The sequence below is a fragment of the Ambystoma mexicanum genome, chromosome 2q (genome assembly GCF_040938575.1).
Source record: "Ambystoma mexicanum isolate Mex_15411 chromosome 2q, UKY_AmexF1_1, whole genome shotgun sequence".
NCBI classification, from domain to species: Eukaryota; Metazoa; Chordata; class Amphibia; order Caudata; family Ambystomatidae; genus Ambystoma; species Ambystoma mexicanum.
Window position 1 is genome coordinate 80,559,928 of NC_090924.1, and position 15,199 is coordinate 80,575,126.

A 15,199-nucleotide genomic window follows, 5' to 3' on the forward strand; every position below is an offset into this window, starting at 1 on the left:
GGCTGTATTATGTGCCCCCTCACTTCACTTGCTAAGTCAGCTCTGCAAGCAGGGCTCTGATAAGATTTTACTTCCTACTTGAAATCAAATTGTTTTTCAGGGATTAAAAGTAATTCGCTTTGCCAATATGGATACATTATACTTATTAACATATGTTCTTGCCCCTTAAAATGCTTCTTGAGATCAAGCAGTAATATTTGAGTTCCTTCCTATGCCACTGCTCTGCTGGTTACTGATTCAAAAACACCAGTGGAGCTTTGTGGGTAGCAGCAGAGTGTAGGCTCTTATAGGTTGGTTGTTTCCCATTTTTGTTGGTCACATTTTCCTGTTTTTAGGGAGTAAAATCTGGTGGTTTCAATGCTGTTCAAAGTGATATCAGAGATCTGTTCACAGGACAATGCAATGTAGTAAGCAGAGCCATAGGACTTCTAATCATCATATCTTGTGGTGCAGTTATTCAGATGCAAATATCATCCTTACACAAATTATGAGAGGCATGTTCTCCTGGCTCTTGAACTGCTTTCAAGTTGCAATTGGCATGCTTTTTATGACACATTCATTTTAGTTGCCTTTATTCCATCTGCAAATACTGTATCCTGTCTGAATAGTTTGCCAGCCTCATCAAATACGATGATGGATAGTTTGTTTTTTGTAATACACATTCGTTTTTACCAAAGGCATACAACACTTTCTGCCTTGTCTCTGAGCAATGTCCACAAATGAATAGCCTACACAAAACCTAGTGTTTATACTGAACACAATGCTTTTTGGGTGCATGCACATATTTTACTCTGCGCAGGAGTACTTTTGCTAGCTGCTGTGGCAGATGTGGAAATCTTGGTTGATGAGCTCTCTTTATAAAATCACAAAAGTTTGTATTTTTAACCTATACCTTTGGAAAACATGCTGTAAAATGCACCTTTTACACTGATTTGTAATAAATTGCAATAGTTGGGAAGGGGAAATTCTATTTCAAACTCTCTTTGGAGATGATAGCTCAGTAACTACGCATACTCACAAATTGGCTTACTTGTTAGTCGGCTGCGCTCATGGAAAATATTGTGCGCACGAAAGACCACCATTTCCGCTCTTAGAGAAAAATATTTAGAGGGAACATTGCGTGGGTGGGGAGGGAAGGTTCTTTGATAAATTTGTGCAGGCATATCTTAATTGGATCTTCTGTACATGTAGCCACTTTTTCATATTCGTTCTAAACCTGTATAGGGTGTATTCTGTTTTTAGGGTTTTTAGATTTTTATGGTCCGACTAATCATAATAAGGTAATGTAAATGGACTACAGCGGAATGTAAGGACGTTAAATATTAATTGTTAATAACGCGCTTATTGCCTAGGACCAGTTTCTAAGCGCGTGCCCGGGATTCGAACCTGTGTTGCTGTCCGTTGTCCTGCTTCCAAGACAAACGCATTGCCCCTGAGCTATCCTTCCAGTTCGCAGTATGACCAGTATAATGTAGCTTTATTAAGAGGGAAAGCAAATGTTGGGTAACTGCTGTGGCTTCTGCCTTTTTATACATTTTTTAGAAAGTTGGAATTGTCTATGTGCGCTGCTAACATTGTTCTGAGCGGCACCCGGAAGGAGGCTGGGCAAGCACACATGCGCACGTCTTAGAGGGAACATTGCTTATGAGTACATTGTAGCATTCCCAATGCCATGATGCTTTTTATTTTTAAATTCTTTAGGTATTAGGTTGTGTGAGGAACCTGAGGGCATCCTCGCATCTACTCCCCTTTAATCCTCTTCTCAGGTGGCTAAGGCAGGGCCATCATTTTTGGATCCCGACCCTGGGGGTGGAGATGCAAGGGAGAATCACCTGGGTGGGGGGACATTGGAGAGTGGGGAGAGAATGTCTTAGGGTGAGACATGGTATCCCCCTTTCCCTTGTTAGAATAAACTCTACCCTCTCCTACCTTTTTATAGGTTATTGCCAGTAATTTCCTCTTATTCACACCAGTTTGGTACTTGGACGGGGAAGTGTACTGCAGAGGAAGACTATTGCAAGAGTCAAACTTGTCCAGAAAATAGAAATAATTGTGGTCGGGCAATTGAAACCAAGGACTTGCACCTGCAACCAGTTAACGGGTCAAAGGTGCATAAAAGGTGTGACCGCCAGTGGGCAACGAGAAGGAGAAACTGGCCTGGGAGAGACCGTTTGAGAGAAGCCTGAATGAGGGGAAGCGACATGTAGGAAACCTGCCCAGGAGGGAGCTGCCATGGAGGGTCCTGTCTGGAGGACCGGATGCTGTCTGCTGCAGAGGAGAGACAGTGACACTGGGGCCTGAGCAGGCCATAACTGGGTCGAGACCACTACAGTCTGCTTTGCCATATGCCCACGGAGCTGTGGGGCACAGGAGACTCCCAAGTACTGCAAGGGAACACTCACACCTGGGCGCTCCTGGGTCTACAACTGGACATATGGTAATGCCGGATAAACTGAAGCATGTAACAGTTGATGGTGAACCCAAAGTGAGGGTTTTTGGATATCGAGCAAGCTACGAGCTATAAGTAATGAACTTAAATGTGAAGAAAGTAGTATTGAATACCGAATTAAAGGAAAGTTCTGATGAGCTTACGAACGAAGTGAAAACAAAGTGTTAAACCCAAGTATGGAACATTTATGAAGTAAACTTTTTGAACCACGTGAAAAGGCAAGTTATGAACAATTTAAGGCAAATGATTATGAATAAAGTGAAAAGTAAGTGATGAGCACTTATGAATACTGTGAAAGCAAGTTGGTGGAAAAGAGTGAGCACCACAGAGTGAGATTTATGAATGAACACATGGTGGCAAAGCCAAGAGACTGCCAAGGAGAATCAAAAGTGAATGTAAACCAAAGCACAGGTGCAGTGAGAGAGAAACCTGCTTTAGCAAGAAAACCCAAAAGAATACTGAAGGCTAACAGAGTGCCAAGGGTTATTGGTTGCGTGACCTGTAATGTGTAGACTGTGTGGTCCACTGACTGTGCCTAGACCGAGGGTACCCTGCTTGGAAGAAGCTAAGGAAAGTCGAGATAATGAATCTACATTTTGGAATAGGATTGCTGAAGTGAAGGTGAGAGAGCAATCTATATGAACTATTGAAAAGCCTAAAGGATTACAAAGTCGACCTGGAACTGGTTGTGAAAACTAAGACTTGAACTGATTGTAAGTTTAGAAGCTAGAAGAACTGACTTCTTGGGGAAGGGAACCCTGAGGCTTTTGGACTGTTTTGAACATGGGGGGGGGAAGGAGGAAGATGGTTAGTAACCAAGAGCTGGAAGAAGCTCAGAACTTTATTTGGAACACTATTTCTTTTGTTGCCTACATCCTACACATTGTTTAGTTTTAGTTGTGAGGGCAAGTATAGATTCTGGACATAGACCGACTTTTAAGTTGAACTTACTGACTCATACTATCCTTGGTTTGTTTAGGTAGGGAAATTCCACCTTAGCATAGGGCAAGTTAGGCCTTACACCATCCTGACATTTAAGTAAATAAAGTGTTTTATTTAGAACATTGAATCTGTTTTCTGTGTTTTGCTTCATGTTTCCTTCACAGTTGCCTAATCTTAGACGTATGTGCAAGTATTCGTTATTATTCCACTCCACTCTTAATACACTCTAAAAAGTTTTCATAACATTTTGGATTAACCAGGGGAGATTTCTTTCTTTGTTGACATAAGATACACAAGGAAAAGTCCATTATCGGTTTTCTTTTTTTTTTGTCTGATGGTGGGAGTTCTACTTTTAAATGACTTTCGATATCTAGAGGTACCAACATTTTGAAAAAATAGATTTTACTGGAAGATGCAATCAAAATGTATTCATCCATTTTCTTAACAATTACCGGAACCTGTAACAAAATGGAAGGGACTTTTTTTTTTTTTTTTAGCAATCATTAAAGAATGAACTGCGAACAAACTTCTAAACAATAAGATATCAAATTCTTTTAAGGACCGTTTTCATTCCATTTTTAAGGCAAACAAAAAAGGTCCTTAGAAAATATTTGATAGGATCACTCTTAAATGAATTATAAATCAAATTCTGATTCATAAATTGTAGCAGTGGCCACCTTGGTTAATGATGCCACACAGGCCCTCTGCCACAAATTCAGACTAGACAAAACACCTCATAATGCATGATTATATGCTTCATTTGCAGTGCACCCCGCTAGTCATAACTTCCCCTCATTCCACAGAATTACATATAGCGCTCAACTATGTGTGTCAACAATTTACATTAGAGGGTTCTATTCATTGTGTGTGCTGCGCCATGGTTTCTCTATAGTGGCTAACACTTTAACGCCACAACAGGCCCTGAAAAGGAGTGTGTGGGTAAACATATCTGAAAGCATGGTGAGGTTTCGTCAACGGGGGGCAAAGTTATAGGGGGGTCCCAAAGTTTTTAACTGAATGGAGAAAAACTTTGCTCACGCCAACAGCCCAAACTGCTGGACGGATTTTCACCAATTTGTGGCAGGAGCGCTGGCTTGGTCCCGAAAGCGTGCTTTTGTATTTTGGTGGAAATCCGTCCAGTAGTTTTTGGTCTTTAAAAATAAATAAATAAATAAATAAATAAGTGATATCTGTGTTCGGTCTGCGCACCCATTTCTTTGTTTGGTCCGCGGACAGGGCTCCGATTGGCTTAGAAGGCAACGTTGTGTCTGCAGACATTGGATGTTGAAAAGCGTGAAGTGCGTCAGATTTTTGGAAACGGCCGCCACCTTGGATTCGCAGACAGCGGCCGGTGTTCGCAGACAAGGCGGTAAAAACATGTTAAAAACAACATTGCACTTGTCAAACTTATCAAATAATCTCCGGTGAGGTGAGGTGTAATGAGGATGGGATGGGATGGGATATGGCTGCAAGAAGCAAAATAACTGGCGTTTTGCACCGTAAAAGTCAGCGAACAGTCCGGATGTTCACGAACAGTCGTGTGAAGTTCACCGACACATCTGCATTACAGGGTTGGTGAAAAGCAGTTCTTGGATGGCTTATAACTTTGGCGCCACTTAATGAAAATGCATGACATTTTGCAATTCTATTCTTTACCTGTTTCCGGATGAGTTTGCTGGGATTCAGTCAAGAGGGGGCAAAATTAGATGGGGGTCCCAAAATATTGTAAAGGCTTATAAATGTGGTGCCATTTGACAAATCTACACAAAGGTTTGCAAAAAGATTTTAGATCTAGATATAAATGTTTTTGTGAAGTCTGAATGGATTTTGTAAAGTGGGGGCTAAGTTGTATGACTATTGTATGTGCATACATTTGACACTTTTGAAAAAATAAAATATGGGTGGATTTCCAGCAAACTTGTGAAAGGAGCATTGGCAAGGACCTTAAAGCATGGTTTTGCAAATGTGCCGGTTTTATTTTTTGACGCGTGTCATAATGTAGGTACAAAAAATAGTGATATACCTTTGGTGACTGAGGTGTGGCCATGGGCAGTGGCCACATTGTCTGGGTCATGGAATAAGGTCATGATCCGGACGAGGGACAACACATGGGGTCAAAGTGGCCATGCCCACCTGGGACCGGCTTTATGGTAAAGTTATTCGAAAGTGGGATAGCTTTGAAATTGAAGAAAAATGTGCTTGTGGTAATATGGTCATAGGGTTCTCTCTTCGCCTTCTGCAGGCTGCCATGGAAAGTGAAGAGGATGGCATCCCGGTGTAGGAAGAAAAATCCATTTAACATTTTCTTTTTTTATTTACCCCAGGATCGCTTTGGGAACCTGGGGTGCTAATGGCCTTCATCCCCCATTGCAGGGGCTGGAGACCTCGTTATCCACCATGGCTTCGCTTGGGCTGGTAACTTGGTCTGCCGGGCTGGTATCCACTGTTCCAGTCCCTGGAACGGGGGATGAACACCACAATATTACCCTTAGCATAACACAACATGCTAATGGAAATGTTGGAAAATCGTATTGAGTCTATGTACTTTACCGAGAAATGTAAAGTCGATGGAGTGTTTTTTTTTTTAATATTTTTTTGATATTTTTTTTTTTACTGTGAAAGGTGGTTCCTAAAGGAAAATGTATTTTGTTGTTTTTTGATGTATTTATTTTTTTGGCAGGAGAGCTTAGAACGAAAGTTCGGGAGGGAAAAGAGGGAAGAGGCACTAAGCACTTATATGGAGGGGCCGGTGGGCAGGGTAAGATGATGCACATGTGTTACTTCTAAGGTAGGGGGCAATGTTTCTCATGCTCCTTGATTACCGCTTCAAAAGCACTTCGAAATTGCTTCCCTCTGCAGAATGATGTGTTGTAGTATATACAGGGGACTTTTGTCTTAAAAAATGTGTACAACAGCATCTTTTATTGCTTGCAAGGTAGATGGTGGTATTTTTTGTACCACAGAAGTAGGCTGTGTGGTTACAGTATTGGTTGAGGACGATGATGTGGAGGAAGATAGCCTTCCAAGTATGTACTGTGTACTAGATTCTTAATGGATAATGAGTAGAATAGGTGTTGGAGCTGTGCAAGGGAAATTTTGAAGTTGAAAGTTCCTAGATCAGTAGAAAATGCAGTTCCGAACTGTGGGATGTAATCTTGATGTAATCTTTGATGTCCTGGGTGTTAGTCTTAGCAGTGCACTCTGGTGGCGCGAGTTCTGGTTGCTTAGCTTACCATAAATGGCGAATTTCTGAGGTTTTTCGGTTTTACTTGTAACCATAACGTCCCTTTAACATGTTTTTTTTCATTGAAAAAAAAGACACATATATCTTGTTGTAATACAATATGCACGTTGTGTTAAGGAGTGGTTGGCTGTTTGGAGGGCCTGTCCTATAAGCCTCAATGCTGCGTTCAATAAAACGATTGAAATCAACTAAAGCCCAATAATGACCCCCTCCATGGCAGGTATTTTGACAAACTGCGCCGAAGGGAAACTTAGTAAAGGACACTTCACTTGACATGCTCTTCAAAGAAAAGTGTTTGAAACATTTTTGTTGAATGGCCCTTTATAAACAACAAGACGGAACTGGACAAGCCCTTAGGAAGCTCATTGAATGATAGCTCACCTGCTGGATCTCCAAAGTACAAGTACACGAGAATAGCCATTTGAACAAAGACCCTTCAGCGAGTTGCATTGGACCAGTTCTTTAACCATAGCTGCCAACATGACCGATTCCAATCTGCAGGTGCTTATCCAGTTGTTTTTTTATTTGCATTCTGGGACATGTAGTTCACGTTTTATGATTCTGGAAAAGTGGAACTACAAGTCCCAGAATGCAAAGAAAAAAACAGGACTGGATAAGTGCCTACAGATTGGAATGGGTCATGTGGCAACTATGTCTTTAACTTACATTGCAACTGGGTTTTCTATCCTCCATCCTTTGCATTATAGGAGTTGTAGTGTTGCATCGCTATGAATGAATAAAATGGACTACAGTAAAAGCTATGGTTGCAGTGGAGTTAAGTGGGCCTGGTGACATGAAGTCATCTAGTAGCCTTTGTATCTGATTTATTTGCTCTCTGGAGCATTGGGGTACCTGAAAAGAGATCTTGGAGTGTAGCGTTTGGAGCAGGCGCAAACATGCTGTTACAGGCACCTCCCAGTTTCTTATTTTGGCTGAATGGGATCAAGATGAAATTAATTGCCCACTGTGCCACTATGAACTGGTATTCTTTGGCTTACAGACCTCCCAGTTAGCAGGAACCCCTACGACCATGTGTTCAGATCTGCAACCAGTTTACAACAGCTTATGTTGCATAAAGCAGCACGAGAGACCTTGTAGTAAGTACTAGTGCTTGACAGGTTTTGCAACAGATGCCGTTAAAGAGCGCAGATGTGCCTGCACAGGCTCCGTTTCAACCTGGACTTTCACTGTTCGTTTCTGATTAACTTTGTTTAATGATCTATAGACAGTCAGCTTTTGAGCGAGTGTCCAAAGGGTAATGCTTTCCTGCATTGGAATTGTTCCTGTCTGGCTGTCGGAACAGTCTTTATGAACCCCGAAGTAGGTATTTTGTTGGTGTTTGAGACCCCCACCCGCCCCAATTCTTCATCCAGTCTGTTCTGCTTGCAGGGCATTCAGCATTTCTTTACTAATCCAGCAGCTTTCTCATGCCTGCTGGATTGCACACCCAGTGAACCTTATGCCAGCCCCGGGGTTGTGAGGAGGAGGGGGCACTTGGTAATCGATGCCTGGTGGAGTGTCCACTCCACTCCACTCTACTCATTCTGACTGTAGTCCCTCTTTCCTTAGAATGAGCTCAAAAGGTGGCCTTCAAGTGTATCAACTATGTCGGCAGATGGTGGGACGTGCAGTAGAGATCACTTCTGATCTCTTTGATCAAAGAATGTGATCTGGAACATTCATCGGGGGCTTGTTCTATCCCATAAAATGGTCTGAATAGGGAATGAATGTCATCTAGGGTTGCGTGGTCTCGTCTAGATAAGCAAAGGAGCTGGGAGTCTGGTCCCTTGCCTTCGGGTATGTTTTGACTCTCTTCATGATGCCCCTTGGCCCGGGATCCATTTGTTACACTTTGGCTTATGCCTTGTGCTGTCATTGTTACAATGTCATCCACTTTTGATTGTTTTCGCTCACACTGTGCATGAATTGTGACTGTTTGTTGCAGGATACTATTTAACGCATTTGCCGCCTGAATGTAAAATTTATGCTGTGGTCATGTGGAAAGGCAGCGACTGAAATCCACTGTCCACCCCAATCACATGGGTAAACAAAGGCCACGAATACCCCTTGGTTGACAAAGTTGTGACTGCACATCTCGGCACCTATTGCTTAGCTTGAGAATGTTTCCTGTCTTTCCTGGTTTGGACAGTGCTATGTCCCCTGACTCCAACACAGGACTTTGCTATGCTCGTGGCCACAAAGAATTAAATTAGCACTCATTCCTAATGTAGGCTGGAGTGGATTTATATTGTTGGTATGTTTACAGATATCAGTTTAGGGGTAAAATCATGAATTCTGGTACTGTTTTCAATTTTGCAGACAGAAGCCACCATGTTGGAGACGCCTTCACTCACACAGCCTCCTGAGGATGTCGACACTGATGATTGCCTCTCCACATACAGCTACCTTTTCAGCCCTGATGTCCTCAAGTAAGTGCTAAAAATGATGGGCTTCCTGACTCGGTTCAGTATTCCCTCTCTGGCCCACTGGCAGAAAGGCTGATCGAGTAGTCGTTTGCTGACTGTACCCACTGTCGTGCGTGCATCTGAATATCATTAAGATGCTATGCAAAGAAAGATGGTTTTTTTTTGTTTTTTTTAGTGTTACCCCTAATGTTTGAGTCTGTTTCTTCCTTTTTTTGCAGCAAACAGTGCAGATGTCAACATCTGAGATTGAAACAAACTTACTTTCGGCACAAGGATAGGTCATGTCACCATATAATAATACTGGGCGTATCTATGTGATTACTGCGCCCTGTTTATGGGGTGAAAAGGCTGAAAGAAAAAGTCTGCATTTTCGGGTGTTGCAGTAAACTGGGTACAGTAATTGTATAATCCCTTCTGGACTAACTACAGTTTGCTTGGAAATTGCCTTTCACATGGCTGCCATGAAGTTCCCCTTTTCAAGACTGCATATGTTGAAGGGCCTGTGATGCCACTAGGCCAACTATGGTGAACTCAGCAGGGGTCACCAGAGTATAAAGGTAGGGGCTGTCCTGGACTTGCCTTCAAAGTCGCACTTGGTTGGTAAATTAATTCACTTTGTCGACTTTGTTTTTACAATTGTCCTTGCAGTGACCAATCTATGAAGGGGAGCTGGGAGGGGGCTTGTGAGTGAGGCAAGAGGGAATATTGTGTCCATCCACCACCCAATACAATGACAAGAAGCAGCCCTTTTCGTTTCTTTGCTCCGGCTGAGTCCCTGTGAATTCATTGTGCAGTTGGTCTCCTGCGACCCTAGCAATTATTTTATGGACGGATAATTTGTAAGCATTGAAACTGTAGCACTTGCACCTTCTCTGAGCTAAGAGGTGTTGGTTGCTGGGCTGTCTGTCTCCCAGGCCACAACCAAGCCTGAGCCCTGATGGTACACATGCAGTCAACTGAAATTCAGAGAGTTCAACAACTTGCAGGCCAGACAACAGCAAGGCAAGTCAGTCGTATTCCATTTCTCAGCCTGGCCATCCTTATTGATATTCGAATAAGCAATATACACACTATCACTAAACTCGTTTTGTGTTGCATATGTTCACATTTATAAACGTTTGCTGAGGCATGGCTTACCTTCAGCAACATGCAGAGTCGAGGCTTTTGTTTGATCTGTCTGGTGGCCCAGATCATCCTTTTGACTCCTTTTTCCACAATCTGTCCCCTCCGTAATGCAAATTTAAACTAGCTAGTTTGAGGGGGAAAGAGAGCACTGCAAGAGTCGGGATGCGCGGTGGGGAGGGGGTCGGCGGGGGGAATGAGCCGGGTCGGGTGATGAGCTTCAATGCAGGAACGGCTAAGGTTTCAGAAGAAGTGATTGTAGAAGGAAAACGGTGAATGAAAGGATGGGTAACATCAGGATGAAGCAGGGGATACGGGCTAGAGGAAGAGATGGAAGGAGGGAATGTGTGGTGGAAGAAAAAGCTGCAGCAAAAAGTGTAGGGTTTAGGAGTGGATGAGAGGGAAGGATTTGCTGATGGCTAGAGAATGAGAAGAGAGGGCAGATTGGTGGCGCATCCAAGGAGGGGATGTTGTCGGAAGAAGGGATAAGGACAGGGGAGGGAGACCGTGCAGAAGAACGCTGCAGAAAGGACGGGCTGAAGGAAAAAGGATGATTCTAGCTTCCTAGTGGTCTCATATCGTTTGTGACGGCACCCGCGGGGCCTGGATTTTTATCCAACAAGCACTTTGCATTATGTAGACGTATAGTTTTAAGAACATATTTTCAAATGGAAAAAGGAAACTCCACTCCCAAAATGAAAACTGCTACTAAGTGAAAAGCTGAAACTGATTGAATGTGTGTCACACAACATAGAGGCACTTTGCATCTGTAGGTGGAGGGAAAATAAGGGCTGAAGGGAGAAAAATGGTGGAGAGGAGGAGGAGGAGGAGGAGGCAAAATGGCATTGTGGCATAATGGCCTGCTGAAGTAGAAATATAAGCAAAGGTAGACTGATGGCACTAACGCACTTTCAAGTAGATGAATTAATTGGAAGAACTGCACAGCACTACTGTGAAATACTAAGAATGGTGAAATTGGAATTTAAAATTGAAATTTGGAACTGGCTTCTCAGCACTTCATGTAGTCTTAATTGGTGCTAGAGGAAGATGATAGTCTGTTCTTCAAACTATTTAGATGTTGAGGTGTGTGAAAGTATTATGAAGTAGACGGACAACAGGTTTAAGATTGGTTCTTGCTATTTTTTATTAACTTAAACTAAGGATAGTCTGTGTCAGGAAGTTCAAATCAAATGTCTGTCTGTGTCCAAAACCTATACTTATCCTCACAACTAACTGTATACAATATGTAGGGATGTCGGCATCAAAATGAAAAGTGTTCAAAATAAAGTTCTGAGCTGCTTCCAGCTATTGGCTTGTAGTAGGCTTCACCTTCCCCAAGTTCAAAACAGTTCACAAGGTATTGGTATTGGTGTTCCCTTGCCCAAGAGTTCAAATCTTCCAGCTTTTCAAAGCAACACAATTCCCTGGGACACTTCCCAGCTCTGTTATCAGTACTTTTCACTGGTTCACATAGATAATTCTGTTTCTAGACTTCAAAATCACACAAGTGGCTGTTGCAAAACACCAGCTTTTTTATGGATACTTTCACTGTCTTTTTTCCTTAAAGTAGGCACTCGGTCTAGGCGCAGTTGTCGAACCACACGGTCCACACATTACAGATCATGCAACCAATACCACTTCTTATCTGCTTTCCATAAACAATTGTCCACTGCTTTCCTTTGACAGTGAAGCTTGTTTCTTTCATCAGTCACACTCTTCCAACACTTTACCATGGTTTGGTTGCCCACCATGCACTTTGTTACACTTTTTCTGTATTCCTCTCACTCTTGACAATACAGGTTTCCTCTTAACCTGCAGTTCCTTGAATTCTGTTTGCTTTGGCCAATACTTGGTTTCTCATCTCATACCCTTCTTGGTATCTTGCTGGCTTTGCCAACACTTGTGTCTGAAACAATTCATTCCATGGTATCTGCTACTTGCGCCACCTTCCTGTCATTCCATTCATTAGTACTCATAACTTGCTTTTGCTCTGTGCTGCAATTAAAAGTGCTTCCAATGCCTTTCAGTTTGTTCAGTATGTAAAAGCACTTGTTTCTGCATTTAAAAGTGCTTCTAACAACTTTCAGTTTGTTCGATATTCAAAAGTGCTTGCTTCAAGTTCCCGAAGCGCCCCGGTATGAGCGTTTCCCTGTTTCAACTCACTGGTTACCTGCAGCATCTCTCTTTTGGCTTCTTTCAACTCCTCCCTCTGCTTTCCGGCTTCCAATATCTCCTCTTCCTCCACGGAGGCCATAGACAACACTGCTTGGTCTCCTGATGTCTCGCAGCGACTGGAGTTCTTCAGCACCCCAAAGCTGCTGCTGCTTCCATCCGACAAGAAGGACTTGCTGGACTTCCAGACTCTCTCGGTCCTGGCCTTGACATTGCCCACGCTCTCTCCTGCTCGACATGGCTCCTGGCTTCTGTGTCTCCTGCTGTCTCTAGCCCGCTTCTTTTGTGTTCACTTCTCTCCAGCTTGTGCTGTGCGGCAAGGATATTTATACCCATTGGGATTGTTAAATGACCACAGGTGTGGGTCATTAAGTTCAATTGCCTAAGCATGGTGACACTAATTGGCTGGACATGCCTGGATTTTCCATGGGTACACCTCCATAGCCCTCTTCTTGATCTCCGTTCCGGAGTGGTGTTTGGGGATAGCTGAATTCAAGGATGTGTACCTAACTGTATTGTATCCTCTTTGTCTTGGTACTTGACTGAGATGTGTCTGCATTAACAATACAAGGCTAAAAAGAGAATGTGTCCTCCTAGTTGGTCTCTTCCTCGTCCCAGTGTTGAGGTGGTGTTTCTGGGGCATATTTTGGAGGGAAGAAAAGGGAAAGGGCTGACAGCCTACAAAGGCTTGAGGTATAGAGTGTTCATTCTGAAAAGGGAATGGAATACCATGTCTCACCTAAGGACGTCTTCTTCCTCACTCCCCAATTCCCTCCACTCAAGTGATCCTCCCTCGCATATCCATCACCAGGTTCGGGATCCAAAAGTGATGGCCTTTCCCTGGTCACCTGAGAGGAGGGACACCCTCTGGTTTCTCACAGGTGAGAACTATGAAACCGTCAAAAGAGACAAAGGAATAAAGAGGGTGGTGGGGACTACACCAAGGAGTGATTTGTGCATTGCAAACTGATCTTGCAAGGACTGTGTAATAGCAGTGATGCATTTTACACAATTAATCTTGACTCTATATGCTTTACAAAATGCTATGTTCATTTCCATATCTAATAATAGGCTCTACATTTATTGAGCCGCTCTTTCAGCGAAAGGGTGTGTCAAAGGGATGACAGTAACTTGTGAGGCAGCACTGCGCACGCCTACGCAAACAAAATGTGATCTTTGATTTCTCTATTAGCCCCTTTCTCGCATTGCTACAGGGTGTGTTTTTGTTTTTTTTATTTTTTTAACCATTTTCAAAACAAACATTGGAGAAATTCCCAAAACCTACATTTTCACATGAGTGCTGAATTGAAGCCGGGCCCTTCGAGACGGGGTCTGTGCTGCAACGCTGCTCTCCATGCTTTGCGTGTTCTATGTCGGAGGTAATCCTGCTCTGCTGCTCATCCTTGTTTTTCAAAGTGTGCGGAGAACTTGCTCTGCTGCCCGTAATACATATGCACCGGTTTCCTTTACAAGGGCCTGTACTGTTCATTCTGTACCTGTAATGCGTTCTACAGTAAGGACACGGCAAGATGACCTGGTTGCTGCCTGTGCTTCACCTATTTAGTGTGTGGCGTGATTTTGCACTGCCGCTGACTGTGCTCTACCTTTTGTATGTATGCAAGAAAAGCCTGTGATGTACGCATTCTGCGTGTGAAGGACCCTTGCACCGTGCCTGCCTTGCTGTCGCTTTTCAGGGCATGAGCGAAATATGCCCTTTTTCTATCAGTACTGCACCTTTAGTGGTTGTGAGGGAGAGGCATGCACTGATTCTGCTTTTACCGTGTTTCTCCTGTATTTGAGTCAAGCTTGAACTGCTACTGCATATGCTGCACATATTGAGGGAGTGACATCTTGCACTTTGAAGGTGTTCCAAGAAATGGTACACGCAAGGCCCGATTTCAAGTGTGTAGCACGCTCCCAGTTACAGAGCAGGTGTGCAAATGAATTGAAATGTGGTGGTGGGGTCAGTACCTATCAGATAGAGGTAAGGGTGCTTGAAAATGTATATATTGTAGCCCGGCTAGGAGATGTCTCCAGGTACACAGTATCGCTTCTATTCCTCTGTACCCATAGGCGTTGTGGAAACGTACCTTACACACAGCATGGAATGAGACAACGCTTGGATTGTCATTTGATTGCTGCAACTTGATGTTTAAGGTTCCTAAAATAGACCCCTGTATACAAGAGCGAAATGCCAAAACCTGATGTTTTATGCAACTGTTGCAGCTTGAACTTTACATAAATCGGCTCAATGTTTTAGCATACAAGGGCCAAGAAATCTTTACCAAAAGTATACTGCTTTGCATGACGGGTGTTTTGACGGTGCTACATGCCAGAATTGCCACAACATATCCTCGCCACCAGAATACAGTTGTTGTAGCCCTTCATGGGAGTTACTGACTCGTTTGTCACAGTAAGCAAGCGCATCGACTTAAAGTGAGGTGTGAGGAGGGCAATCCACCATTGGGATGTTTGCTACACTGCTCTGGGCATAGCCAACTAGCACAGGAGCAACACAGCTCACAATCGGAGCATACTGTTACTAGCAGTAAAAGGCGAATACCTCCAATAACGGATAACTTAAAATACTCTGCAGCTGCTTGCCCCACTTTTCCAGTAACGCACTGCGCACTGACTGACTCCGCTCGACTTAAAAGCTGGACCTAGGGTGTCTTTTTGTATCCTTGTGGTGATGGCATGCCTGGTGTTAATTGCTTCTTATCCTGCATGAATATGATTATGGTTTCTAATTCTGATGAGTTATTTGAGAACCTGTCTGGGTGTGAGAAACTTAGCATGTAAGAGTGTGAAGTAATGTAATAGTGTTACAACAAGAACATTTAA

At 43.2% G+C, this 15,199-nt stretch overlaps 1 protein-coding gene across 8 annotated transcripts in view; it reads left to right on the forward strand.

Moving 5' to 3' along the window:
• Positions 1-15,199, forward strand: part of DECR2 (2,4-dienoyl-CoA reductase 2) — a 224,344-nt gene that overhangs the window by 148,250 nt on the left and 60,895 nt on the right. For 5 of the 8 annotated variants that reach the window (XM_069646886.1, XM_069646888.1, XM_069646891.1 and 2 more), the window contains one exon: positions 8,955-9,064. In XM_069646886.1, the coding sequence (XP_069502987.1) occupies positions 8,955-9,064 (110 nt within the window). Of the gene's footprint in view, positions 1-7,900; positions 7,956-8,954; positions 9,065-15,199 lie in introns of those variants that run through there. The other 3 variants (XM_069646887.1, XM_069646892.1, XM_069646885.1) reach the window with 3 other exon arrangements.